The sequence below is a fragment of the Halichoerus grypus genome, chromosome 3 (genome assembly GCF_964656455.1).
Source record: "Halichoerus grypus chromosome 3, mHalGry1.hap1.1, whole genome shotgun sequence".
NCBI classification, from domain to species: Eukaryota; Metazoa; Chordata; class Mammalia; order Carnivora; family Phocidae; genus Halichoerus; species Halichoerus grypus.
Window position 1 is genome coordinate 80,787,040 of NC_135714.1, and position 26,117 is coordinate 80,813,156.

The 26,117-nt window shown below is 39.0% G+C and overlaps 1 protein-coding gene across 1 annotated transcript in view; it reads left to right on the forward strand.

Moving 5' to 3' along the window:
- The first annotated feature begins 3,557 nt into the window (after window positions 1-3,557).
- The window catches only part of METAP1 (methionyl aminopeptidase 1), a 71,428-nt gene continuing 48,868 nt past the window's right edge, over window positions 3,558-26,117 (forward strand). Inside the window, exon 1 of the mRNA XM_036106578.2 lies at window positions 3,558-3,797. Within this exon, the coding sequence (XP_035962471.1) occupies window positions 3,684-3,797 (114 nt within the window). The 5' untranslated portion in view covers window positions 3,558-3,683. The remainder of the gene's footprint in view (window positions 3,798-26,117) is intronic.

Consider the following 26,117-nt stretch of genomic DNA (forward strand, 5'->3'; position numbering starts at 1 on the left):
TAGTTGGACAGATGGCTTTGGGCACGTGCTTAGACACAATCTCAGAAGTGCTTCTCTCTGTGCAGAAGTCCCAGGAAACAAGTGCCTTCCAAGGCCAAAGGACTCTTTATCAATGCCAAATTCTCAGAGATTCTGAAGTCTACTCTTTCTCCTAGAAGTGGGTTGGCTGAACTTTGCCCACAGGAATTAAAACAAAAACAGGATGTCCAATGGGGACTTGGAGTTAAAATCTCAGAAGGATGAGAAGAATAAAACAGGGACTGACTGACATAATTTTGTAAAAATCTCCTATTTTGTCACTTTTTTATGCTTAAACAAAAGGGATCTGCACGATTATCTTAAGAATACCCAGAAAGGTGGTCTTAGGAAGTTTATCTCACCCAACAGCTGGTTTTGGGGGCGGGGGGAACCAAGGAAGGAGGAGCTAATGGCAAGGCTAACTAAGTATCACTTAAGGTGTTCCTAAGCACTTCACAAAATCTATCCAATGTAATTATCATAAAACCCTATGGGTAGGTACTCTAGCCGGTATTTTTCAGATATGGAAAATGAGGTTAAACAAGTTGCTCATGTTAACATGACTAAGGAAGGAGAGTTGGAGGCAGAGGTTTCAACCCAGGTCTGCCTATCTTAATGAAACATCTGTGCTCTTAATTGCCCCACAGCATTGCATTCCCAAAGGTGCAAGGACACGGCAGCCTCCAGAGCAGACAGCCAGCAAAAGCAGGAGAGTTTCCAGTCTCTCCTTGCCTGAGAAAAACCCCGAGGACCTTCTGGACTAGAATTTTCAATAATTCCTGTTCCTCTATTTGATTAGCTTAATCTGAACACAACCCATCAGGAGACAACAAACTGGAATTCCTCCAGATTCGATGGAGAAAGATCGCAAGGGGTCTAAACATACCACAAGATATAAGGGGATGTCGTAAGACTGACAACCCATAAGACATGATGGTCTCAAACACATAAAGAGCTGTCATGTAGAAAAGGAATAGAACTTAGTGTTTTTCCTAAATCTAAGATTAATCCATGGCATAATATTATGTGAAAATGTAGAATAAAAAATTTTATCAATAACTGCAAATATGTAAACACTGAATATGCATGTGGATAAGGACTGAAGGTAACAAGGACAAACGAAGCATGATGCGTTTAGGTGATGGTATTGTGGCCAATTTGTCTTGGCTTTTTTTTTTTTTTTTTAAGTATTGTTCTGCAAAAAAGAAAATTTGACAAATAAAAGCAAACACAGGAAAACATACAAATGCTGATAATCAGAGAAAAATGTTCAGCCTCATTATAATATAAAATAAAAAAACAAGATACAATTTTCCATTTATCAAAATGACAAGCATGAAAAATAAATAATAACTAGCACTAGTAAAGTCTCAGGAAATAATATGTCAGAATAGTTCTGACCAGATTGAAAATTTGTATACACTTAAAAAAAAATATTTTATTTATTTATTTGAGAGAGAGAGAGAAAGAGAGCACACAAGCAGGGGGAGCTGCAGAGGCAGAAGCAGGCTCCCTACTGAGCAGGAAGCCCGATGCGGGGCTCTATCCCAGGACCCTGGGATCATGACCTGAGCTGAAGACAGACACCTAACCGACTGAGCCACCCAGGTGCCTCTTATATACACTTTCTAAAGGAAAATCTGACAAATTATATTATAAAAAATAAATAGTGACAACCCTTTGATGTAGTAATTCTACTTTTAAGAACATACCTTCCAGGCACCTGGGTGGCTCAGTCAGTTAAGCATCCCACTCTTGGTTTCAGCTTGGGCCTTGGTCTGGGGTTGTGAGTTTGAGCCCCATGTTGGGCTCCATGCTGGGTGTGGAGCCTACTTTAAGAAAAAAAAAGAATATAGCCTAAGTAAATAAGGATTTACACAAAGTTCTAGCTAAAAGGGTATTCACTGAAGCCTTGCTTATAATATATAATAATTAAAAATAACTTAAATGCCTATTATTAGTAAACTTGTTTCAGTAAACTGTCCATACAATAGAATATTGTGCAGATGTTAAAATTATGTGGTAAATTTTATTTATTATAATTAAGTCAATAATTTAATGATTTAATTATAATTAAATCAATAATAATATATTAAATTATACTATATTTAATGACAATAAAGAAGCTCACAATGTAATAACTGAAGAAAGCAAGTAACTAAAGATTCTGCATACTATGGTCCAGTTTTCATTAAAAAATATTTTATATATACATGTGTATATATATACATATACACATATGTATATATATATACATATGCATCTATACACATATATATTTAGTGGTTGATTTCTTTTTGCTCAGGTCTAACTTTTTAAAGTGTATTTGGGGGCACCTGGGTGGCTCAGTCTGTTAAGTGTCTGTCTTCCACTCAGGTCATGATCCCAGGGTCCTGGGATTGAGCCCCACATCCAGCTCCCTGCTCAGCAGGGAGCCTGCTTCTCCCTCTCCCTCTGTGCCCACCTCCCCACTCTCTCCTTCTCTCAAATAAATAAAATCTTTTAAAAAATCTATTTGATTTTATTATATTATTTGTATTTACACAGCAAAACTTATTAAAAATAAACGTACCATGAGTTTTTCTCCTCTATTAAAAATGTTAAGTTTTAAAAAATATGGGTTAGATAACACGAAGTTCACAACACTTAGTTGATGATCAATAAGTATTAGTTCCTCTCCCTTCCCTAGTGACAGGAGGTATTCAAGCACAAGTTAGAAAATGGCAGATCTGGGAGGTAGTTGAAGAGATTTGGGCAACCAGTTGCATCAGATGACCTCTAAAGCTCCTTTCAACCCTGATGATTCAAGATTAATACAATTCTTCCCTACTCACCTTTTAAATAATCGACTGGAATAGTACAAAATTGTTTTATCGAATATCTAGTAGTTGTAGTGTTACTATTACTAGCCTTGCACATTGTGAATGGGGGGGTTGTGTGAAAAAAAAATCAGGCACGAGGGAAGGCTGATTCAAATCTCAGCCCATCTCCTCCTGACAGCTCTCTGGCTCCCCTTTTTGTGAATGACTGAATGGTGGTCCTTAGGCCTCAGAGCAGACACTATCCGTGAGAAACAGAACTTTAAAAAGGGAATTACTTTCCTTTTCCTAGGAGCTGCCGGGTGACCAACGCAGAGCAGCAGCGCGCCCTTTCCAGCCTCCTGCGAGTGTGAGGGACACTCAAGACCCTGCGATCCAGTAAGGCACGACCAGGGCGCTGTCTCTCCAGGTACAGAAAGCGCAAGACATGAGGGCCCCTCCCTGCCGGCCGCACCTGGCCTTCTCCGCCCGCCGCCAGGAGGTCGTGCTCGCCCGGGACAGACGTGAGAGTGCGCGGAGCTAGTGGAGGTCTCCGCCAGGCTCCCTCGAAGCCCCCACGTGCGCGCCTGGCGCCAGGAGGCGGGGGCCGCGGGCAGGGGCGGGGCGAACGCCGCGGGGCGGGGCGCCAGCTGCGCGCGCGGGGCGGGGGCGGGGCGCGCAGCGTGGTCTGGGCCGGCCCGGCGCTCCTCCTGCTTCCGCGCCCAGGCCCCGCGGGCCGAGCTCCTCCCCCGGCTCGGCCTCTGTCCCCTCCTCTGCCCTCCCTCCCTCCTCCTCCTCCTCCTCCACCACCTCCTCCTCCTCCTCCTCCTCTTCCTCGGTGAGGCGCTCCTCCAGCAGCCAGGCAGCATGGCGGCCGTGGAGACGCGGGTGTGCGAGACGGACGGCTGCAGCAGCGAGGCCAAGCTCCAGTGTCCCACCTGCATCAAGCTGGGCATCCAGGGCTCGTACTTCTGCTCCCAGGTAGACGCCTGCTCCCCCGCGGCGCTGCCGCTGCCAGCGGACTTCCTCCCCTCTCCGCTTGCCCTCGCGGCCGGTCGGGACACGCTCCTCCTCTTCCACTCCCGGGCCGGCCGCGCTTCCTCCTCCCCCTAGCCGCAGCGCCGTCGCCCCCTCCCGCCTCGGGGGATCCTGGGCCCCTCGGACGCGGGCGCGTCTTCCAGCGGCCATGTGGGCTGGGGGCGGAAGCGGACTTGTCCCGGGTGGCCCGGCGGTCCTAGGGCGCCGCGTTTAGGGGCGGGTTCCCGCCGCGCATCCTCTGCCCTTGCTGGGGCTGCCAGGTGTGCGGGCTACTGGAGACAGCTGGGGACGGCCCGGGGAGGGGGCAGCCTCAGCCGTGCGTGTCCGCACAGCCGCAGCTCCCGGCAGGACTCTGGTCGTGGTCGCGGGGGGTTGCGGGGCTGGGTAGTCAGTCACTCTGGTCCCGGCGGGATTGGGGGTCGGAAGAGACCCGCTGGGTTTTTGAGGAGTGGGTTGCCCGGGGTCGCAGAGAGGGGGAATGCTAGCTGCAGCCTCACCTCTCTCCTTGTGTTTTACTACCGCGCTTTGACACTTAAGCAACTTTGGGCTTGGGGATGGGTAGGGATCTGTAATTCATTCTTTTGCTTTGGCATCCAAAATTATTAATTTAGAGAACCGTAAGTTAGCGCTATGAGTCACCGTCTTCATTTACAGAATTTCCCACTGAGTGAAAAAGTCAGTTCCATTAAGGGCCATGCTTTAAGGCCGGGGTGTATTTTAGTAAGTTTTGTGCAGTGGAACAAAACCAGCACTGAATGGAGTCCTGACTGAAACGGGTGCTCGTGTTTTATGTTTACTGAAAAGTACTAGTGTTCCGGTTGCATTTGGACGCTCCGAGTGTTGGCAGGGCAGCAGTGGTAGGGCTCTTAGTTACAGTCCAGGTTTGTTGAAGAGAGAGACACATGAAAGTTCAGGTATTAAATTAGTAGCGTCCTGTGGGGAGAAGAGCATGAACAAAGAATCTGAAGGCCTGGTCAGGGCCCTGCCTTTGCCAAGTACTGTGCAATCTTGAACTAGCCAAAAGTTACCTAACCTTTCTGAGCTCCAGTCCTACCACTGTGCAGAGGGGAAGATGATACTCTTACATATTTCACAAGGTTGTTCTGGAGCTCAAATTATCCAATGAATGTGGAATGCTGGTAAAACGTGAAGCATTTTTTTTAAAAGGCTGTCAGTACAATGCAACACTGCCATACGAAAAATATAAATGAATGGAATGAAAACAAATACATAAGAATAGTATATATAAGTAATATGAATATTTTAAATATAAAGTATGTAAACATAAAGACGTATGTAAAATACAAATAAATCCTTCAGGTCACAGCACTTGTACATAAGGCAGTATAAGAGATCCTAGCTATTTGTATAGGTCTTGTTTTTAGATAGGATATGATCCTTGACCTTGTTAGTATCATTTGGAAAAAGTTGCACATGAGAAGTGTTGCTCTTTCTAAAAATAGCATTGGGACTACTCAGCATGCTAAACCTGGTATGAGTCTTTTTGTTTCTTTGAAGTAATTTTCAAATTTTAATTTGTTGAAGCCTGTGTGGGACCTGGATTTAAAACGAAAAACCCAATAATTTGCTTTTGGAAATTGTGTACCATGAGTGGAATAATGTGGTTTACGTTGAGTTTAAAATTAGGTTGCATTTTGTAATGCTAAATGAGTTAATACGTACAGACACTTACCTGTGGAGATTTTGAAAAGCTACTGTGAAACCATATTCATCAGGCATAGGTGATATTCTCTTCTTAGGCATGGTATTATTCAGTAGAAAGAACATTGTCTCCTTAGGATTTGTGGAAAAATGCCAACACATTCGTGAAAACATGACACTAGGGCTTCTCCTCGCCACTGCTCTGATCATCTTCACTAGGAGTGGTCTGTCTTCTGTCTGCCTGCTTCTCTGGTCCCCAGCCTGGCTCTCTGGCCAGCTTGTGTGGGAACAGTCTGAGAACAAAACTATAAGAGGCCATAACAGAGGTAAGCCTTCCTCAGTTACTTCCTCACAACACCTTCTTGATTTCCTTTAGAATATTTTATACTATCTGTAATTATCTCATTTATTTTCTTATTTGTTTTTAAATCAGAAGGTGAGGTTCATGAATAAGCTATCTTGTTCACTGCCCTCTCATTTCTCAACACAATGCTATGCATGCAGTAGGTGGGCACTGAATGTTTGAATCAGTGATAAATGTATCACAAGGCTGGATAGAGGTATGCGCTGCATTTGAATCATGACTCCATCATTTACTAGCTGTGTGATTTTGGGCAAATAACTTGACTTCTCTGTTTTATGTTACATCCTTTTAAAATGGGGCCATTGATAGTACAGGGTTTTGGTGAATACTAAATACTAAGTGTATGTAAAACACTTTGCACGTTAGTAAAACTAATCAATGTTAGGTCTTTTTTTTTAAGTTTTTTTTTAACATTTAAAAAAAATATTTGAGAGAGAGTGCACATGCTAGTGGGGGGGGTGTTGAAGGAGAGGGAGAGAATCTCAAGCAGACTCCCCACTAAGTGGGGAGCCCGTCGCCTGGCCCAGTCTCAGGACCCTGAAATCACCACCAGAGCCAAAATAAAGAGTTGGATGCCCAACCGACTGAGCCACCCAGGCGCCTCTCAGTGTTAGGTCTTTTTAGTATTATGCTGTGTTTTATGCTTAAGGTAGAAAATATTTTTATCTAAGATGCTTAATTTATTTTTTAAGCTTTTTTTTTTTTTTAGTAATCTCTGCATCTAATGTGGGGCTCAAACTCACAACCCTGAGATCAAGAGTTGCATGCTCTTCTAACTAAGCCAGCCAGGTGCCTCTAAGATGTTTAATTTTAAGTAAAGTTTTGGTTCTTTATATGAGTAAAATCCCTTTTACTTGAAAATTGAAGTTTTCTGATGTTTGATGGTATTTCCTTATAGAAGTGTCCATTCTTATTTAATAGTTTACTAGTTTTAATAGTAGTATAGTAGTTTACACCTAGTTCCTAGGAGTCTGTAAGAGTATTTTGAGGATGGAGGCTGTGCTTTACATATTTTCATTTTCTCTACCTTGTACACTGTAGGCACTCAGTTTCTTAACTTAAGAGGTAAAAGGCCTGAGAAGGAAAGCAAAGAGCATTCAAGCCCTTAGTAAATAGCCCAGGGCAGGTGCTATCTTGTTTGTAGTTAAAGGATCAGCTGAGAAGGACCTGAGTGATTTGTAACCATTTATAAAATATAAGAACTTAAAAGAGTATAGTATGAATGGAAGGAGACTGGGTTTATAGTCTGACCTGGGGTTAAATCTTTGCTACCAGGTCCTTGGCCAAGTTCTCTCTTAAATTTGTAGTAATAAAGTATAGCAGAATCTCAAAAAAAAAAAAATTTGTAGTAGAGGGCTAATGGTGTATCCTCTTCATGGAGTTGAGGGGACGGTGGATAAGAGAGCATGCAAAATACTTAGCACAGTGTTCAGTGGTTTTATTATGCATGTGGTCTCATGTCTAATACTATTACACTTAGTTATAAGAAAGGTTTTTTTTTTTAAGATTTTATTTATTTATTTGTCAGAGAGAGCGCACAAGAGAGCACGCACACCCAAGCAGGGGGAACGGCAGGCAGAGGGAGAAGCAGGTTCCCCGTGGAGCAAGGAGTCTGATGCCGTACTCCATCCCAGGACCCTGGGATCATGACCTGAGCTGAAGGCAGATGCTTAACCGACTGAGCCACCTAGGTGTCCCAGTTATAAGGAAGGTTTAACAATGTTTAGGGAGAAGTATCATTTGTTGATGAAAATTTTGTTTTTGTTTTTATTACAAAAACAATTTTTGTTTGTCCATAGTAGCTATTGAAAAATAAAATTATAAAAGATGTTACTTACAGTAGCACCCAAGGAAATCATTCCAATTTTAGTATATGTGCTGCCGAAGCGAGCACGCACCCAAGGGAATCAAACAACTAGGAAAAATCTAATAAAAGCAAAGAAAGATCTCTACACTAAAAAATACATATCATTGCTGAGAGAAATTAAAGAAAAGCTAGAAATGGATGTATATGTAGGTATACCTATATATGTATATGCACACACACATATATACACCTATTTTATTGTGCTTGCTTTATTGTGCTTTACACATGCTGTGTTTTTTACAGATTGAAGGTTTGTGACAATCCTGTGTCAAGCAAGCCTCATTTTTCTAATAGCATTTGCTTACTTTGTATCTCTGTTACATTTTAGTAATTCTCACAGTATTTAGAACTTTTTCATCATTTTTTTAAGTTTTTTAGTTTGAGTATAGTTGATACACAATGTTACATTAGTTTCAGGTGTACAACAGAGTGATTCACGATCTCTCTACCTTAGGCTATGCTCACCCCAAGTGTAGCTACCATCTGTCACTATACAACACTATTACAATATCATTGACTATATGTCCTATGCTGTGCCTTTTATTCCTGTGACTTACTCATTCCAAAACTGGAAGCCTGTATCTCCCACTCCCCTTCACCCATTTTGCCTATCCCCCCCACACCCATTCTTGCTTCCATCTGTTTATGAAAATTTTGAACAAATTCTTGCAGTAGATTGTTTCAAAGAAGCAGTGGCAAGGTAAGGTGATGAATTGGGTCTCCAGGAAGAAAGTGAGTAGCTGGGCATCTTGGGGGTTGCAGCTGGAAACTGAGGAAGGAATTGCTCTTCCAACATACAGCATCTTTGAAATGTGACCGTGTCCTCTGAAACTCTTTGTCCTTCCATAACAAAGTTCCTGATAATGCAGGGTGTTTCTGGAACTCATCTTCATCACTGATGGAGATATTACCATATTATACTTTGTATTTATAGGGATTATCTTTAAATTCCTTGCATTATCTCACACCATCCCTAGGTACTGCTATAAGTTAGGTGATTGGGTACAACTGTCATAGCTTCTTAGAAAGCTCATTGATCTTATGAAAGACTATTGTTGGTTTGAGGACATTGTGGTGGTCAGCGGAGATACCCTTTTATTGACATGCTTAAATTATTATAAACAGGTATGCCGGGGTTTTGGCATGAGTTATATTTATATTCCAGAAGAACTTGTAAAAAGCAAGCATCGTTTGGTTGGTAGGTAATCAAAAGGTGAACAAGTCTTTAACTCTTTTTTTTTGAGATGGAAGTAAGTGTGATCTTACATTGTTCATACAGTTTGTAGATAGTTTTAGTAATTTTTTTGGGGGGGGTGAATCTTTTTCAGGTTTGGCACACAAAATTTTTTATTTTTTTAAAGATTTTATTTATTTGTCAGAGAGAGCACAAGCAGGGGGAGTGGCAGGGAGAGGGAGAAGCAGGCTCCCCACTGAGCAAGGAGCCTGATGTGGGACTTGATCTAAGGACCCTGGAATCATGACCTGAGCTGAAGGCAGATGCTTAACGACTGAGCCACCCAGGCGTCCCAGCATACAAATTTTTAGTTTCGTCTTGGTAAATTTGGTAGGGGTGACATAACAGACACATAAGCACATAGCTAAGCACATACTTAGCTCTAGATGTTAGAAGAGAGAAGCAATAGTGTGGTAACTCCTGTACTAATGAGGAATTGTCCCTGATATTAATAGCAAACCCATTTAGTAGATGTAATATAGGCAGGCGTACTCTATAGAGCAACCACCATGAATCTCTGCATAGTAAAGTTTAATGTAATGGAGTATAAATATAATTATTACCCTTTCTGCTTGATCCCAAACCTCTCCTGATCTCACTGTTTTAACATGAGGCATTTGCTTACTCATGCTTGGGCAAGTAGTACTCCTAGCTCAACAATTGTGTCTTTTTATTTCGATTTCTTTGATTGGTATCAGCCTTGTGTCTAGCTTTGAATAAAGAGCAATTCAACATACTCTGTAAGCTAGGTCTTCTTTTCTCATTGTGTTTGGCAGCTGTAGTTGAACCTGGTAGAAGAACCCTGTGGAACTTCCCTCGAATTATACATTGCAAATAAGTTCTCTTCTTACAGCACTGTTCACAGTGGCTAAGTTGTGGAAACAACCAGAATGTCCATGGATGGGTGAATGGATAAACAAAATGTGGTATATATACACACAGTGGAATACAACACAGCCTCAAAAAAGAAGGAAATTCTGCAATATGCCACATTATGCTGCCTGGAATAAGCCGGTTACAGAAAGACACTGCATGATTCTACTTACATGAGGTATCTAAAATAGGCAAATTCATAGAATCGAAGAATATAATGGTGGCTGCCACGGCCTGCGAGGGGGGAGAAATGGGGAGCTACTAATCAACAGGCTTAAAGTTTGAGTCCCACAAGATGAATAGGCTCTAGGCATCCACTATTCAACATTGTACCTACAACAAGGGAAATTATATTTGATACTTACATTTGTTAAGAGGGTAGATCTCATAGTAAAATGTTCTTACATTAAAAACAAGTTCTCTCCTGTTTTTGTCTCCAGTGACTTCTCTGTTTTATTGCAAGGTTCAGTAGGGACTTCTTCCTGATACATTAGAGCTGTGCCATGTCTGTCGGAAAGCATTCCTAAAAACCCTGTCCCCTGGGGTCTGCTACTGTGGCATTTATTTGGGTCATAGGCTCAGGCCTCTAGTGGTTAGGGTATAAAAGATAAATGAAATTGTGACATTAACAATTTCCTTACCATCATAAAGTAAGAGGCAACAGAGACTTCTCCATATTATGAACCTCTATTTAATGATTCTACCTTGATAAAAGGTGCAAAAGGGCAACCTTTTGTATCAGATTCTGAAGGCTACTTTGTCTTATTCATCAAGCTTGAGCTTAAATCATTCAGTAAAATAGGTAACTGTAAGTGCCATTAGATATGGCATGGCTTTTGTTTTTTTCCTCAAATGGGGCATGGCTTTTTAGGTGGGGGGATTTATTTTATTCCTCATTATTTTGCAAATTAGTACTACTGATAGGTTTGACTATTTGAATACTGACAACTTTGCATTGTTCACTACTAAATAAATGCAGAGAAATGTAAGTGCAGTTATTATGTGAATAATTTAGTATTGTTTTTGACCTTAAAGTCAGTTATTATCTTTTTTTTACTCAGTTATTAGATTTTGAGTAATAGTAAATCATTAACGGAATCTAAAAAAAATTAGATTTTGAATAATAGTAAATCATTAATAGAATCTAAAAAAAAATGATACAGTAAATGCCTATATACTTAGCACCTAAGTTCTTAAAAAGAACATTAGTAGTAAAACCAGCAGGCTTCAATGTGTTCCTCACACAAGAGGAACTACTTATCCTGAATTTTGTGTTTATCATTCATTTGCTTTTCCATATGTTTGATTCCTTAGATAGTGCATTGTTTACTTTTGATGTTTTTGAAATTTTTATAAATGAAATCACTGCTAGTATTCTTATGCAACTTGCTTTCTTTAACATTATGTTCTTGAGATTCATTCATGTGTGTAGCTCTAGTTCGTTCATTTTCGTTGCTCTGTGGTATTCCAGTGAATGCATATATCATAGTTTATTCATTTCTTTGTTAATGGAAATTTGGGTTGTTCCAGGTTTTTGTTTTTGTAAACAGTGCTGCTTTATTTTTTTATTATTATTTTTTATTTTTTATTTTTTTAAAGATTTTATTTATTTATTTGAGAGAGAGAGAATGAGAGAGAGCACATCCGAGGGGCGAGGGTCAGAGGGAGAAGCAGACTCCCTGCCGAGCAGGGAGCCCGATGCAGGACTCGATCCCGGGACTCCAGGATCATGACCTGAGCCGAAGGCAGTGGCTTAACCAACTGAGCCACCCAGGCGCCCCAACAGTGCTGCTTTAAATATTCTTATACCTAACTCCTGATGCCTATGTGCAAAAGTTTCTCCTGGGTGTGTATATACCCGTCAGAAAAATTCTTGAGTCAGGATATGTATGTGTTAAGCTTTATTTTGATGGTGCCAAATTGTTTTCCAATGTGATTGTACTTATACTCCTATCATCAAAAGCTTTATATTGTTCCATATCCTAGCTAGGACTTGAAATTAACAGACATTTTGGTTTTTATCAAACTGGTCTTTTGTGTTACTTATGAATAACAACATCCATTGAGCTATTTGTATATTTGTAAACCTGTAATAATTTAAGTGTCCTCAAGGGACTTAAGGTTACTTGTACAGACAGGAAGTACTTTAAAAAAAGATAAGTGAAAAAAAATAAAAAAAGATAAGTGATCGAATCAGGATGTTGTGCACCTGAAACTAATATTATATGTGAAGTATGCTTTAATTAAGAAAAAGATAAATTACAAGGAGATGCTAAGTGAAAGTTAGAGACAAGGAATTATTTTTCCCCTTATTTTACAACTTTATTAAATTTCCCTAGCTTTTTATTGTGAAAAATTTCAAACATGGAAAAGTTTAAAGAATATTCATAACTAATTGCAGTATATTCATCACGTAAATTAATATTTTGCCCTGTTTGCTTTATTTGTGTCTGCTTGTGTGTGTATTGCATTTGTGTATTTGTTGAAACATTTGAGAGTAAGTCACAGACAACGTGACACCACCACCCGTTAAATATTCAGCATGCCTCTTTTAATGACAAGGACACTCTTCTTTCTTAATTACAATGCCATGATTACATTTAAGAAAATTGACAAGAATTCCCTAACATCATCTAACAGTCAATCCTATTCAGATTTCTCAGTTATCCCCTAGGCATCTTTAATAGTTGTATTTTTTGCTTTTTGTTGTTTTTTGGAATTAAGATCTTATCAGAGCTCACAAATAGCATTTGGTTGTCATGTCTCTCAGTCTCTTTTAATTTAGAAGAGTCCTCTCATCTTTATTTCCTGATGCTGACTTCTTAAAGAGACTAATCAGTTGTCTTGCAGAACGTCATATATTCTTGATTATCTCATTATTTCCTCATAGTGTCTTTAAGTTCTTTTATCCCCTGTATTTTCCTTCAATCAGATATTAGGTCCAAAGGCATAACTAGGATCTGTCAAGATTCACTTGAAAAGACTCATAGGTGATGCTGTGTACCTTGTAGTGTATCACATTAGGGGACACAGAATGCCTGGTTGTCCCACTCCTAAATTTGATCATTTGGTTAAAGAGGTTGCTGCCAGATCACCATTGTAAACATATATTTTTCACTTTGCAATGACTGTGTAATCTCTGGGGGATACTCTGGCACGGTGAGAATATGCTTTTCTTCAGTGATCTTTCTCCAAGTGGTTTTAGTATCCGTGATGATCCTTGCCTGATGAGGCAAGGGGTTGCAATAGGGGTTGCAAATAGTGATTCCCCTTCTAACCCCATTCTGTCGTTTACTGGCTGATTTTTCTTTTTCCCTCTAAGGAAGTTCTTCCTCATCAACTGGTTAATAAACTATGTTCTACCTAAAAATGGTAATATTCCTACTCAACAGACATGTAGTGGTAATATATTGGTCACGTCCAGTGATCACAAATGTTTGTTTAGTTTCCTCATTTTTCAGTATAGGGACCTTTGGATTTTTTTCCCCTTCATTCCCCTGCCCCAAGAGAGAAAGAGAGTGTGGGAGCGCAGTGGGGAGGGACAGAGGGAGAGGGAGAGAGAATCCCAACCAGAATTCCACGGCCAGCAGGGAGCCAGAAGTGGGGCTCCATCTCATGACTCTGAGATCACAACCCCAGCCAAAATCAAGTCAGGTATTTAACTGACCGAGCCACCCAGGTGCCCCTTCCTTCATTAAACATTAAAATAAGTTACAATCCTTACTCTTTTTGATGTTCAGATTGTCTCAGTTTCAGTCAGTGATACCACTTTCAGGGTGGCTTCTATATCCTTTTGACCCTCCTGCATTAGTCTCTGATTGCATCCTGGCCTTCTGGCGCAAGACAAATCAGATTTACCTTGTAATTTCCCTATCCAGATCTGGAATCAGTCCTATCTCTAAGGAGCTTTTGTTTCTGGTAGGAAAGTCTTTAGAAATCTAGATTTCGGTGCTAAGTATATTTCATGCCCCTGGAGTGTCCTTGCCTGTAGGAGAAGGAGTAGTAACATCTTCAAGGAACTTTGCTGATGGCTCTATGAGGGACACAAATAAAACCTCTATAGGGCAGTTTTTTAGCATATTAAATAGGTGAAAAATGGTATAGGTAAGGACAGGAAGGCCTCCTGAAGGAGGTGAGTTAAGAACTGGGTTTTGATAAATTACAAAAATAAAAGTGAAAAGGTAAATCAGAAGGTGTGCATTAGAGTATAGGAGAGGATATTTCAGGGGAAGGATAGCTTATGGAAGTAGAGAAGAAAGCAGAAAAAGTGTGTTATAGCAAATAGAGTAGCTTTACTGTAGTGGAGAGTCTGAGTCCAGAGATACAAGTAAATAAAGTCATTGTTAGTAGGGATAGAGACCTTGCTGTTACATTAAGTATACTTTTTGAAATGTCAATATCACCTTTTGCTTTTCATTATAAAAAGCAGTACATAATCTTTTCATAAATTTAATAGAAGCGTATGAAGTGAAAACTCCATCACGATCAGAGAGAATCTATAAGAGAATGTTAATAGTTTGGTTTATTATCTTTCCAGACTTTTCTATATGTACTGCATAGAGGTTAAGAGCATGGATAGTGTCTCAAGAGGGCCTGCATTTAAAACCTGGCTTTGGGGGTTGCCTGGGTGGCCCACTTGGTTAAGTAGCCAACTCTGGATTTTGGCTCAGGTCATGATCCCAGGATCCTGGGATCAAGTCCCACAGTGGGCTCTGCGCTCAGTGGGAAGTCTGCTTGAGGATTCTCTCTCTCCCTCATTCTCTGTCTGCCGTCCCCCACCCTGCCCCTGCACTTGTGCATGTGTTCTGTCTCTCAAATAAATCTTTAGGGGCACCTGGGTGGCTCAGACAGTTAAGCATTTGCCTTCTGTTCAGGTCATGATCTCAGGGTCCTGGGATTGAGCCCCACATTGGGCTCCCTGCTCAGTGGGGAGTCTGCTCCCTCTCCCTCTGCTCCTCCCAACCTCCCGTTTGTGCTCTCTCTCTCTCTCAAATAAATAAATAAATAAATAAATCTTAAAAAAAAAAAAACAAACCACACCAAAACAAAAAAACCCTGGCTTTATGTTTTTTGACATGCTCAGTAACCTGTTTCTCAGTTTTCTTATCTGTAAAATGGGATGGTAATAGCATTACTGACCTTTTAGAGTTGTTGTATGATTAACAGCATTAATACATAGTAAGTGGGTAAATCAGAGCTTGGCATATAGTATGCACTCAAATGTTAGCTGTTTTTATTTTTTCAAAACAAAAATGGGGTCATTGCTCTTATATACAGCTATACAGTTTTAAACTTAACTTTTTGTTTTAAGTGTGTCTTTTTTATTGTGGTAAAAGAACATATAAACTTTAGCACTGTAACCATTTTTAAGTGTACAGTTTCAGTATTAAGTATATTTACATTGTTGTGGAACAGATCTCCTGAAATTTTTCATTTTGTAGAACTGAAACCCATTAAACAAGAATTCTCCTTTGCTCCCTTCTCCCAGCCTGATAACCACCATTCTACTTTCTGTATCTATGAGTTTGACTATTTTAGATACCTCATACTTGTGGAATCATATAGTATTTGTCCTTTTGTGGCTGGCTGGCTTTCCTTCCTCCCTTCCTTCCTTCCATTTATTTGACAGAGAGAGAGCACAAGGGGGGGGGGGCGGAAGAGAGAGAAGCAGGCTCCCCGCTGAGCAGGGGATCATGACCTGAGCCCAAGGCAGTCATTCAACTGACTGAGCCACCCAGGGGGCGGGGGTGGGGGGAGCAGCAGGGAGAGGGAGAAGCAGGCTCCTTGCTGAGCAGAGAGCCCAACTCTGGGCTTGATCCCAGGACCCTGGGATCATGACCTGAGCCAAAGGCTTAACTGACTGAGCCACCCAGGCACCCCTGCAACTGGCTTATTTCACTTAACATAATGTCCTCAAGGTTCATCCACGGTGTAGCATGTGACAGGATTTCTTACCATTTTAAGGCTGTAGAGTATTCCACTGTCTGTATCTATGGTACATAGGTTGCCTTTTCACGTCAGTTGTGTCCTTTGATGAACAAAAGTCTTAATGTTTGGGGCACCTGGGTGGCTCAGTTAAGTGTCTCCCTTTGGTTTAGGTCATGATCCCGGGGTCCTGGGATCGAGCCCGGAGTTGGGCTCTGCTCAGCGGGGAGCCTGCTTCTCCCTCTCCCTCTGCCCTTCCCCCTGCTCATACTCTGTCTCTCTCTCAAATAAATAAAAATCCTAAAAAAAAAAAGTCTTAAAGTTTGATGTAGTCTCACTTTATTTTTTACTTTTGTTACCTGTTCTTTTTAGTGTCACATCCAAGAAATCATTTTATCTAATGTCATGAAGTTTTTCCCCTATGTTTTATGGTTTTGGGGCTTATGTTTAGGTCTTTAACCCATTCTGAATTTATTTTTATACATGGTATAAGATAAAGGTCTAACTTCAGTCTTTTGCTTGTGGATATCTAGTTTTCCTAACAGCATTTATTGAAGGGACTGTCCTTTCCTTATTGAGTGGTCTTGGCACTCTACTAAGGTCATTTGACTATATATATGAGGGTTTATTTCTAGACTCCATTCTATTCCAGTAGTCTCTATGTTTATCTTTATGGCAGTACCATACTGTTTTGATTATTGTAGCTTTGTAGTATGTTTGAGATCAAAAAGTGTCAGTCTTCTAAGTTTGTTCTTTTTTTTTTTTTTTTAAAGATTTTATTTATTTATTTGACAGAGAGAGACATAGCGAGAGAGGGAACACAAGCAGGGGGAGTGGGAGAGGGAGAAGCAGGCTTCCCGCGGAGCAGGGAGCCCGATGCGGGGCTCGATCCCAGGACTCTGGGATCATGATCTGAGCCGAAGGCAGACACTTAACGACTGAGCCACCCAGGTGCCCCAGGTTTGTTCTTTTTAAAATAATTGTTTTGGCTGTTTGGGGACCCTTTAGATTCCGTATGAATTTTAGGATGATTTTTTGAATTTCTGCAAAATAAGTCTTTGGGATTTTGATAGTGATTGTGTTGAATCTGTAGTTTGCTTTGGGTAGTACTGACATTTTAACAATGTTAAGTTTTTCAGTCCATAAACATGGGACTGCTTTCCATGTGTAGCTGCTTTTAATTTATTTTAGCAACGTTTTGTAGTTTTTGGGGTATAAGTCCCTCACCTTCTTTATTAGATTTATTTCTAAGTATTCTTTTTGATGCTGTTGTAAATGAAATTGTTTTCTTAATTTCCTTTTCAGATTGCTCATTGTTAGTGTATAGAAACACAATTGTTGCATGTTGATTTTGTATCCTTCAACTTTACTGATTTTGTTTATTAGTTCTAATGGTTTTTCACTTTAGAATCTTTAAGAAGTTTTCTACATGCAAGATCATGTCATTTGTGAACCAAGATATTTTGCTTTTCCTTTCTAGTTGGATGTCTTTTATTTTTCTTGCTTAATTGCTCCAGCTAAGAATTCCAATACTGTGTCGAATAAAAGTGGTGAGAGTGGGCCTCCTTGTATTGTTCCTGGTCTTAGAGGAAAAGTTTTCACTCTCTCACCATTGACTGATGTTAGCTTTCAGCTTTTATTATGTTGAGGTAGTTTCTTCTGTTCCTAACAAGTGTTTTTATCATGAAAGAGTCTTGACTCTTGTCAAATGCTTTTCCTGCATCGATTGAGAAGACTGTGATTTTTGTCCTTCATTCTGTTAATGTAGTGGTGATTTTTAAATGCTAATCAGATGATTTTTTTGTATGTTGAACCATCCTTGAATTCCAGGAACCCATGTCATCATGGTGTATAATTTTTTAAATGTGTTGTTGAATTTGTTGTGCTAGTATTTTGTTGAGGATTTTTGCATCAGTACTTATCAGGGATGTTGGTCTGTAGTTTTGTTGTGGTGTCTTTTGTCTGGCTTTGGTATCAGGGTAGCCCTGGCTTCATAGAATGAATGCACTGGGAATTTACCCTCTCCTTTGTGAATTGAGGCTTCTCTCTTTTTTCTTAATTTAGCTAAGGGTTCATCAATTTTGTTGATCTTTTAAAAAAATTAAACTCTTAGTTGGGTTGATTTCCCCCCCTGCCCCCCCGTCATTGTTTTTCTGTATTATTAATCTCTTGTAATCTTTATCATTTCCTTTTTTCTGTTAGCTTTAGATTTAGTTTGTTCTTTTAGTTCTCTGAGGTGTGAAGTTAGTGTTATTAATTTGAGATCTTTTTTCCTTTTCAATTTTTTATTATTTTTAATTTATTTAATGTTTTTTAAAGATTTATTTTATCATTTTTGAAGGGGAGGAGGGGAAGAGGGAGAGGGAGAGAGAGAATCTCAAGCAGATTCTGCACTGAGCACAGAGCCCAATGGAGGGCTCAATCTCCTGACCCTGAGATCGTGGCCCCAGCCAAAACCAAGAGTCTGTTGCTTAACTGACTAAGCCACCCAGATGCCCCCTTTCTTCCTTTTTAATATATGAATTTATAGCTATAAACTTCATTTTAACTGCATCCCATAATCTTTTTTTGTTTTTTAAAGATTTACTTATTTATTTTAAAGAGAGAGCACAAGTGCGACGGGCAGAGGGAGAGGGGAGAGAATCTAAAGCAGACTCTGAGCTGAGCGTGGAGCCTGACATGAGGCTCAATCTCACCACCCTGAGATCCCAGTCTGAACTGAAACCAAGAGACGGTCCAGGTAGGGAGACCACTGGGAAGCTGTTTTGGTAGTTTGACAGGTCAGTAGAGCCTAAAATAGGGTGGGAGGTGTTGGGATTAACTAGATAAGAAGAATAAAATAGGAAATGACTTGTTCTAGCAGCAAAATGGAAACACAAATCTCTTAACCCTGTTGGTACTTTTTTGCTCTCCAGTGATTCACAATCCTGGAAATAAATAAGAATCACCTTCATAACCTGTCCTCAGAGATTCTGATTAAATTTGAGGTAGGACACAGCATGAATATTTTTAAAGAAAAGCTTTCCAGAGGATTCTAATATGTAGCTGGGACTAAGAACCACACTATCTCCTATCAGCTCCTAAACCTGGCAGACCTTTCTGTTGGCGCTAAACAAAAAATATGTTCTCTTGGGGTGAAAACTCAAGATTTACAACTAGTTATAATAGGGAATCAATAGACAATGCTTTGGTGCTATTAAACAGGTGGAGAATAAAGCAGTGAGACAAAGTGCTCTCACACAAGTACCAAATAAACACATGTGACCTCTTAGGTTTGGGGGTGGGATGAGGTTTGGTGTGGACACTATATGGAGAAGGTAGCATTTGAAATAGACCTGAAGGGGGAGATAAAGCTTTTGAGAACTGAGATGTAAAGGGGAATGTCAGCAGCAGATAGACCAGGTTGTGGCAAGGAAGGGAAAGTGTGTTTGGGGAACTCTAAGTCTAATTTAGTTAGGTCATTAGTGCATTTTGCTGAGATGAGGAGGGAAAGATTGCCCAGTTAAGCATTCAGAGGTCTGAATGGGTAGTCAGTCACTGGTGCTTTGGGGTGGTCCTGGTCTGGTAATGAATGGGAGAAGAAAAAGAGGGAGATTGTGATTTAGGGAAGGAACAGTGTTCAGCCATCAAAAGTTATTCTTGACGCCCTCAGTGATTTTGAAGGTCATGACCAGGTTGCTTCATGGCCTCAGCAAGTAAGAGGAAGGTGGGTGTCCTTATACAGGTGAGAGGTGTTTATTATACTTTAGTTCCTTCATTTACTTGAACCCTCATATATCTTGAAATACAAGTCTTTAGCTAATTATGCTGTTCCATGAGATAGCTCCCCTGTTTATTTAATGAGAATAATCCTATTAGTCAGTCCCCTCTTAAAAAGTTGGGATTTGATGTGTTTCATGAACCAAATATAAAGCACTCTGAAATCCTCTGAGGAAAGTAGAAGGCTAGTTGGATAGCTACTTTTCAATAAATGTGTGAAATTTCAAAATGTTAGTCAATGATAGCTACATTGAAAATACAGTAGGGAGAAAAATTAAGTGGAACAGAGTTGATCCCCAGTGCATTGTAAGCTTCTTTAGAATACCAAGTAGTCTGAAATATGTAAAGTGTGTTGTGTTTTTCCAGGAGTATGTTCATAATCTTGTTCAAAGTGTTCTTTACCGAAGTAAAATCAAGCATGATTATTTTTAAATCTTGGTAATTACTAGATAGCTTATGACTTTTCAGAATAGATATGAAAAAATAATTTTATATGAATACTTAAGAGGTATTTAAATTTGGTCTTTATATATTATTTTGGGTTGTTTTACTCTGCCCACCATGAAGTGAGGATGGAGTAGAAGGGTTTTGAAATACAGTTCCTTTAAAAGATTTATACTGCTTTTAGTTTGTCCGGAGTTTACCTGAGAATCGAATCAACAGTAGAGATCACAATGGAATAGATGAAGTGAATTGTAGAGGCAGTAATTGCTAAAGGGTTTAGAAGTGCCAGTTCCCACAGAGGGACGGATTGTATTTAAAGTCAGTTATTATTATCTTCTGTACTCTTGAAGAAAGGTGAGGTTTGGATGGAGGAGAGGAGGGCATCTTGTTACTTAAACTTAATTGCTTTGAAAGATAGCTATAGAGTTGGGCACAAGTGGGAATGGTATCAGCTCCCTGCTCCTGTCTCAGAGCCGCTCTTTTTTTCTGTTTTAAATACTGAAGACTGCTCTAGATTTCTTTTTAACAAGAGTTCCTTGATCAAGAGGGGTAAAGGGAAAAACGTTTGGAACTTAACTCCGACACGCTCCAGATGGCAAGCATTTGCGATTAGAAGCAAGAAGTCTTTGTTGACTTAAAATTCAGGAAGATTTGATGATTGGGTTCTGGATGTTGTCCTGTCTTGTAAATAACATGACCTTCTGAGTATCATCTCGGAACGATCAAATAATGATGAATGTGTAGACATATTCTCAGTAAGAGGGTAAGTCACTGAATACAACAGGTGTTAGGATGGAGGTAAGATCGATGTGAAAGAAAGGGGCAGTCAGTCTGATTATTGTTCTTGATGCCAGTCTGTCAAGCCTAGTTCACCAGAAGGGTGATGTCCCTCAGGGAAGAAGCTTGAAAAGGTGGGCTATGTGTTTTGCCGCTTGGGATATTCAGTTGTGGGGTGGAGAGTAACTTGTTCAGTCACACTGTTAGCAGAAAGTATAAATATGTTGTCCTAATTCTGTATTAATTGGTGTAATGTCTTAACTCAGAATAAGAAAGCAACTTGTCTTATAGATGGATTCTTCATGGAGCTAGAAAATGGCATTCAACTTAAAATACTGAATGTAGGAGATGAGACTTAGTCTATATGCACCGTGCATTACAGGGAATATGGTTTTGATTCTTGAAAAGACATGATTATAGTCAAATATTCTATTCCTCATACCATGTAATTTATTTCAACATTTTTTTCCAGTTTTACTGAGAAATAATTGACTTAACTTTAAGTTTAAGGCATATCAAGTTTAATGATTTGATATATGTATATATTGCAACGTGATTACCACAGTAAGTTTAGCTAATATCCATTACCTCGCTAGTTACAAATTTTTTTTCCTTGTGATGAAAACTTTTGGATTTATGCTCTTAGCAGCTTTCAAATACACAATAGAGTATTGTCAACTCTAGTCATCATGTTGTACATTACATTCTCAGAACTTATCTTTATTTCAACATTTTAAACAGATTATTTTGGCATTTAATTCCATCTCTAAATAACATGATTGCTGTGTCCTGATGATTTGTCTCAGGCCTCCTCTCTAAGCTTCCTGGAATGTAAGAAGAGGATTTGGTTGTTTTACCCCTTGCCTGCCGTATGCTTATCTTCTGATTTATAAGTGGTTTTGACAATAGACATACAGCCTGCTTGCCACCTAATAGTCGTGTGACCTTGGGCAAGTCATTTATCATCTGTGTGTTTCAGTTTTCTCATCTCTGAAGTGAATATATGAATAGTACCTACCTCATAGGGTTGTTAGGAGTTAACATCTGTAAAGTAATTAGAATAGTGACACATAATAGGCATTACATGTGTTACCTGTTATTATTATATTGTGATTACTTTTTCTTTCACATACAGATCCTTTACTTAGCTCTCTGTGTACTTATTTTTTTTAATTTTATTATGTTGTTTAATCACCATACATTGCATCGTTAGTTTTTGATGTAGTGTTCCATGATTCATTGTTTGCGTATAACACCCAGTGCTCCATTCAATACATGCCCTCCTTAATACCCATCACCAGGCTAACCCATCCTCCCACCCCCTCCCCTGTAGAACCCTCAGTCTGTGTACTTATTTTTAATTTACCCCAACCTTTCCTTTGGTTTCGTAAATCTCTTTTTAGTATATTTAAACATACTTGGTATTCTGTCAGTTGTTTTCATGTTTCTGTAAGAAGTCTCTTTTAGGTCTTCTGACTTTTTCAACCTGGATTAGTAGGTTGTATAGTTTTTTTGGGGGGGGGTGGGTCGGTGGGATCTATTTCACATCATTCTGGGGTTTGCTTTTACTTTCTCTTGTGTAGTATTCCCTGATTGCTGCATCCTGCTAAATATTTGTGGAAGATTTTTTTGAAAAACAACATTTTGAGAAAAGTTTCTTTTCTAAGGTTATAAAGCATTTGTTTCTAATTTAAAACCACATATGGGTGACAGTTTTTTAATGCCCTTTAGTTAGAAGTAATTTTGATATTACTTGATAGTTATAGAAATCAGTAATGGTGAAAGCTATTGAATAGCAATTTTACATGGAATACCACTGTAGTTTGGACTCAAGTACTTTCAAATGCAGTAAACTGTCACTCAGGAATGCTTTTTATATGTTGAACACTCACTTAACAATAATTGATTTTGGCAACTCTTAATCCTTCTATTTGATGAAAGTTTTACAGTAGAAACAACCAAGTCTTAATAGTTACAAAACCACAATATGACAGTAGAGTTGCTGGTTACAGTATTTCTGGAACTTACAAAACAGGCCTGTATCTTCTTTAAAGGACATTTTCCTGAACTTCCTAATGTTACTCTGTTCCTTTGTTTTCCTTGTGTCTAGTAGGTCTTCTAGAGTAAGCAGGCAGTTTTTTCGTTTTTTGTCCTTTTTATTTGAAAACGAAGAAGAAAGCACTTGCTTATAGCCTAACAGGAGGGATTAAGAAACCATATCGTATAACATTCTGGCTGTATTTGCTCATTTTTATTATTTAGAGGTAGCATTTTACCAACATGAAGGATTAATAATCTAGTGGAGTGACTTATTAGCATTTAGTAACTTTTCACTTAGTACAACTTAAAAGTTCTTGAGTTCATTCTGTTCATGTGATGTCCTTTCTGGGAGCTGCTGATGCATCAGGATGGTTAACTTCTATTCACTGTCGTTTAGATGCTGAGTATTTTTCTGTGTATATGTTTTAATTCCACGAAAATCACTGAAATGTTTTATTACCATATCCCTTTTTGTTGTTGTTAAAAAAAAGGTAATATGTGTTAGTTGCAGGGAATTTAAAGTGAGGGTGCCATCTCCCAAATTTATCTCTTATTCCTTAGGAGTAATCACTGTTAACAGGTTGCTGTGTATCCCAAGAAGTTCTCAAGGTACATAATACATCTCTTAATGAGCATCTTTATTCAACAGAATTCAGTAAGAAACATTCTGTTTTCCTGTCTGTGCTTGATAACATGGGTTACTATAGTTTCTAATAAAGAAATATTTTTGGTAAGAGAATTAGCATACTTATAATAATATAAGCTCCGTGGATGAAAACATTTAACATTGTAAAATGTTTGTTAATTGGTAATGTGATTCTGCTTGGGACCAGTCTCATATTTTTCTCTTTGATTTTGTCCTTTTGCCAAGTCTTAGTATATGCTGAGAAATTCCTCATATTTTTCTTATTTATATTTTTAAAAATCTTAAGCTAAAATTTTTTATTTAGCCTTTTCTCTGAAATCTGTCCTCCTTTACCTTGATCTCATCTGCTTCTTCCTCTCTGTCCTCCATGCTGCTAGATTGTTTTTGTTTCTCTTTACATTTACTGATTTATTATACAGAATACAACTCAGGGACAGCCAAATGGAAAAGATGCACAGGGCACGGTATTGTGGGGGGTGGGGGGGGAGGCAGTGGTGCAGACCTATATCTTATCCCCTTTTACCTCCTTAACCAAGCTGTCGCTTCCTCCGAGCCCTGCCCTGTGAGCCTTGTAGCTGTTTAAGAGAGTGGACTTTGGAACCAGAAAGCCCTATATTTATATTCCAGCTCTGCCACTCAATAGCTCTTTGAACTGGCTCAAATTATTTAAACCTTTCCTACAAACTAAAGTAGGAAAGGTTTAAATAACTTCCCGTCTGTAAAATGGGAATATTAATATTCAGTTCCTAGGATTAGTGTGATGTCTAAATGAGATAATGCATCTAAGGTGCCCAACCCAAAAAAAGGCTCTCAACAAATGGTGGTTCCCATTAATAAACGTCGAATGGAGGCTCACTGGGCTTTTATCTATAATGGAAGGTGATGTCCTGCTAACCCAGCTTGATGGGAACCTTCCTCTATAGATATTTGCCACCTGGTCCTTTTTTATTCATTAAGAAGATGGCAGAACTATTTATATTTTTGAGACAAATTATCTGTTGGCCAGTAATAATAAGGGTTGGCAGTAATAGTGAAATGGCAGGTAGACAGGAAAGGGAAGAAAGGGCAGCAAGGAAACCCTGAATTAAAATATCCAGTAGTACCTAGTGAGAGATATAAAATGCCTACAACTTTGCAAAACAAATATTATCAAATTGTATTGCATAATATAAAAAAGAATAACCCACCATAGTCAGCTAGATTATTTCAGGGATGTAGAAATCATGAAATAATAGGAAAAGCTATTAATATAATACATCAAACCATTACATCAAATACAAAAAAAAATTGCTTCTGTAGATGCTTAAGATGCATTTGATGAGATTCGCCATCAGTCCCTAATAAATTATTTTTAGAGTAGAAATAGGAAAAATTATTTCCTTAACATAAGAAAAAGTGTAAGATTCCTCCAATTCTATTCTTCTTTTTCAAAATTGAGCAGTTCTAGTTTTTTGCCTTTTTATATAAATTTTAGAATCATACTTTTTTATATCTTAAAAAAAAATCCCCATTGGAATTGCTTAAAACTTATAAATGAATTTGGAGAGAATTGACATCTTTCTGAAGTTTAGTTTTCCACTCCATTCACTCAAGATGTCTATTTATTTAGACCTTATTTGATTGATCATTGTTTCTTAGTTTTCAGCATATAGCTGCTGTATATGTTGTTAATTTATACTCTTTATTTAGTTTGGGGAGGAGTGACTGTAAATGGTATTGCTTTTGTGTCAAGTTCCAATTATGTATTGCCAGTATAGAGAAATACAGTGGGCTTTTGTGTGTTGACCTCGTATTTGTGACTCTGCTAACCTGATATTTTAGTTCTGGGAGTTTTTTCCTTTGTATTTTTATATAGATACTTATGTCATCTTTGAATGGGGACAGTTTTATTTCTTTTTTTCCTGTCTGTATGTCTTTTATATTTATTTTTCTTGCCTTGTTGAATTCTAAGACTTCCAGTGTGATGTTGAATTAGGAATGTTGGGGGTGGACATCCTTGTTTGGTTCCTGATCTTAGGGAGAAAGTGTTGTGTCTTTCACAATTAAATATGACATCTGTAGACTTCTGGTAGATGATTTTTTTTTTTTAAAGATTTTTCATTTATTTATTTGGGAGAAAGAGAGCAGAGAGAGCAAGAACACGAGTGGGAGGGGGAGAGACAGAGGCAGAGGGAGAAGCAGACTCCCTGCTGAGCAGAGAGCCCGATGCGATGTGGGGCTCAGTCCCAGGACCCTGGTATCATGACCTGAGCCGAAGGCAGACACTTAACCCACTGAGCCACCCAGGCGCCCCTGGTAGATGATCTTTATCAAGTTGAAGAAATGCTCTTCTAATTTATTGGGAGTTTTTATTATGAATGGATGTTAATTTTTGTTTCCAACTGTATTGTGGATTTTTCTCTTCTTTCACTTTTGTCACTTTTTGCTTCATGTATTTTGAAGCTCTGTTGTTAGACATGTACAATTTAGACTGTGAAATATCATCTTAGTTTTGTTATTTTTTTTATCATTATGTAATTTCCCTCTTTACTCTCAGTAATTCGTTATTCTCACATTGGTCCCTGAGGCTCTGTTCATTAAAAATAAATCTTTTCCATGTTCAAATGGGATAATTTCTTTTGATCTTTTAGTTCACTGGATCTTTCCTCTGTCATCTCCATTATGCTCTTGGG